Genomic DNA, 2,773 nt, shown 5'->3' with positions numbered 1-2,773 from the left:
GCAGCAGACGGCATGCATAGTGCAGGGTGCAGCACGTCTCGGGCACAGGGCGGGGTGCCGCGGGTGCGGGGTGGGGTCCAGGGCTCAGCAGGTGGGGTGCGGGATCCAGCGGGCCGTGCGCACGGGGTTCAGGGTGCAGCAGGCCGTGTGCTTGGGGTGCATGCTGGGGCTGGGGCGCCCGGGGCTCTGGCTGTGCTGCCGCAGGCTGGCTGCGGGCAAGGGGAGAGGGAGCTCCCCACTGGCAGCGCTGGTGCGGGCTGGGCTCTGCCCCACTGGCCACTCCCATGTGCATGTGGAGTTGAACCCCCGCCAACCCTCCCGCAAGCTCTGCTGTCCCTTGTCCCATCCCAGGGGCTCTGCAGCAGCCCGGCCCTGCTCCCCCCAGCTTCGTGCCCCCAGGTCCCAGGCGAGGGCCCTCCCCTGCTCCCCCGCCCCATCCTGGTCTGTCCACGACATGGGGCTCCATCACAGGTGGACCATGGACAGTGCAGAGCCAGCCCAGCCCTGGTGACAGCCGCGTGGCTGGGGTCACGGGTGCCGGCTGTGCCGCTCACCCAGCCGGCCCCATGCATGTTTCATGGAGGTGCTGCTGGCTCCTGCCCCCAGCGGCCGCAACCTGAGCTGCGTGGCTGGAGTTTCAGGCGTGGGTCAGAGGGTGCCAGGCTCTGGTGCCACCAGACCCATTCATGCCCATGCCTCTGGCACCACCCTGACACCGTGGCCCCGGCACACCTGCAGCCCTGGCAGATGCACCCGCCCACTGCAGCCCCCCTCCACCAGCACTGCCCATGGCCCCTGGAGCCACGCTTCTCTGCCGGGGCTCGGCCCCACGCGCTGCCCGGAGGAGGGTTGTAGTGCTGGGACCCGTGTGCCAAGGGGCCAGTCCTGCCAGGCAGCTGCAGCCAGCACCAGCAGTGGGCTCAAGCAGACGCCAGCTCCGGGTGCCCCCTGGCCCGTGTCGTGGTCTCGGGCAGTGCCCAGGACCTGTCCCAGCAGAGGGGTCGGGTAGCCCCAGGGAGACGGAGGGGGCTTGGAGTCAGGTGGGCAGCTCGGGGAGAGGAGACAGCCCCTGGCAATGTGGGGCAAGATCGGTGCTGCCAGAGTCTCTGTGTGGGGAATGCTGGGGGCTCAGCCGGCCTGCTCAGCACTGCCCGTGCGCCCTGGCCATGGCCATGCACTCACCTGCCCTCCCTTGCAGCCTTGCCCGGCGCCCGCGGGAGCTGGCACCAGGACCATGACGCTGACCAAGGGCTCCTTCACCTACTCCAGTGGGGAGGAGTACCACGGCGAGTGGAAGGAAGGTCAGTCTCCCCAGCCAGGGGTTCAGGCAGGGAGGCCAGGAGCTGCCCCCCCGTCTGGTGTCCCCGGGGCCCATGCCCCACCCCGGTGTCAGGGGTGCTGATGACTGGCTGCTCTTACCCGCCAGGCCGCCGGCACGGCATGGGCCAGCTGACCTTCGTTGACGGCAGCACCTACCTGGGCCACTTCGAGAACGGGCTCTTTCATGGCTGCGGGGTGCTCACCTTTGCTGACGGCTCCCGGTGTGTGGGGAGACCCAGGGCTGAGCAGTGCCCACTGCTGTGGTTGGCCCCTGGGCTGGGGATGCGGAGCAGGGGGGTGGCCCCGAGCAGCCCCCAGCTCCAGGGGCAAGCAGCAGCTCAAGGGGAAGGGGGGGAAGGATTCTGACACAGCCATGGGTCCTCGGAGCAGGTGCGGGGGGGGGTCTTTGTGCACGCACGTGTGGGTATGAGCATGCTTGTCTGTGCACGTGGGCATGCGTAAGAGTGTACATATGCATTTGTGAATATGTGAGTAAGTGTTAGCACGTGTGCACAAGTGCATCTATGTGAATGCATTTGCGAATACATTTGTGTGTGTAAATGTGTGTGTGTGAGTGTAAATGCATGCTTTTTGCATGCACGCACATATGGGTGTATCTAGCCGTGTGCATATGCACGGAAGCGTAGGTGATGTGCATGTGTGCAGGCATATTTATGCGTGGGCCTGGTGTGAGTATGGCCACACCTCTGGGCAGGGCGGGCAGAGGCAGGCCCCGCACGTCTGGAGCTCAGGACCAGCCTGCGCTGGTGCCAGGCCGTGCCCTTGCAGTAGCAGGCATGGGGTGGGGGACCGAGCTAACACAGCTCCCCCCTGGCCCGGCCACGCTGCAGGTACGAGGGGGAGTTCGTGCAGGGGAAGTTCAGCGGCGTCGGCGTCTTCACACGCTACGACAACATGACCTTTGAAGGCGAGTTCAAGGGCGGCCGCGTCGAGGGCTTCGGTGAGTGCCGGGGCCCCCACCCCAGCCCAGTGCCCCCACCCAGCCAGGGCCCAGCTCGCGCCCACCACAGCCTCCATCCTCTGCCGCCCTGCCCTGGTCCCAACCCCTGCCCCTGACCCCAGCCCCTCCCTCCCTGGTCCCCAGACCGTGCTACCCGTACCCCAGGCCCAGCCCCCCAGCCCTGCTATGCTGCCCCCACCTCTCCAGTTGCCCCGGCCCGCGCCAGCTGCGTGCCCCCACGCCCCACGCCACCCCGTGCATGCTGTCCCCTGCCCCCGCGTGCCTCCCTCGTGTGCCCTCCCTGTCCCGTGACGCCCACCCTTCCCTCGCCAGGGCTCCTGACGTTCCCCGACGGCTCCCACGGGGTGCCCCGCAACGAGGGCTTCTTTGAGAACAACAAGCTGCTGCGGCGCGAGAAGTGCCCGGCCGTGATCCAGCGCGCCCAGAGCGTCTCCAAGTCCACACATGGCCTCATGGTGTGACCGCCCCCTG

The 2,773-nt window shown here is 68.0% G+C and overlaps 1 protein-coding gene across 4 annotated transcripts in view; it reads left to right on the top strand.

Moving 5' to 3' along the window:
* The window catches only part of MORN4 (MORN repeat containing 4), a 20,120-nt gene extending 17,353 nt beyond the window's left edge, over positions 1-2,767 (top strand). For 3 of the 4 annotated variants that reach the window (XM_019556124.1, XM_019556126.1, XM_019556127.1), the window contains 4 exons: positions 1,199-1,301; positions 1,427-1,541; positions 2,172-2,281; positions 2,615-2,767. In XM_019556124.1, coding sequence (XP_019411669.1) covers positions 1,235-1,301; positions 1,427-1,541; positions 2,172-2,281; positions 2,615-2,763 — 441 coding nt within the window. In that variant the 5' untranslated portion in view covers positions 1,199-1,234 and the 3' untranslated portion in view covers positions 2,764-2,767. Of the gene's footprint in view, positions 1-1,195; positions 1,302-1,426; positions 1,542-2,171; positions 2,282-2,614 lie in introns of all 4 variants that reach the window. The other variant, XM_019556125.1, reaches the window with a different exon arrangement.
* The last annotated feature ends 6 nt before the right edge of the window (positions 2,768-2,773 follow it).

This window comes from Crocodylus porosus, unplaced genomic scaffold (assembly GCF_001723895.1).
Source record: "Crocodylus porosus isolate Cpor-Errol unplaced genomic scaffold, CroPor_comp1, whole genome shotgun sequence".
NCBI lineage: Eukaryota > Metazoa > Chordata > Crocodylia > Crocodylidae > Crocodylus > Crocodylus porosus.
Note: the sequence above shows the minus strand (reverse complement) of the source record. Positions and strands in the feature narration are given on the sequence as shown.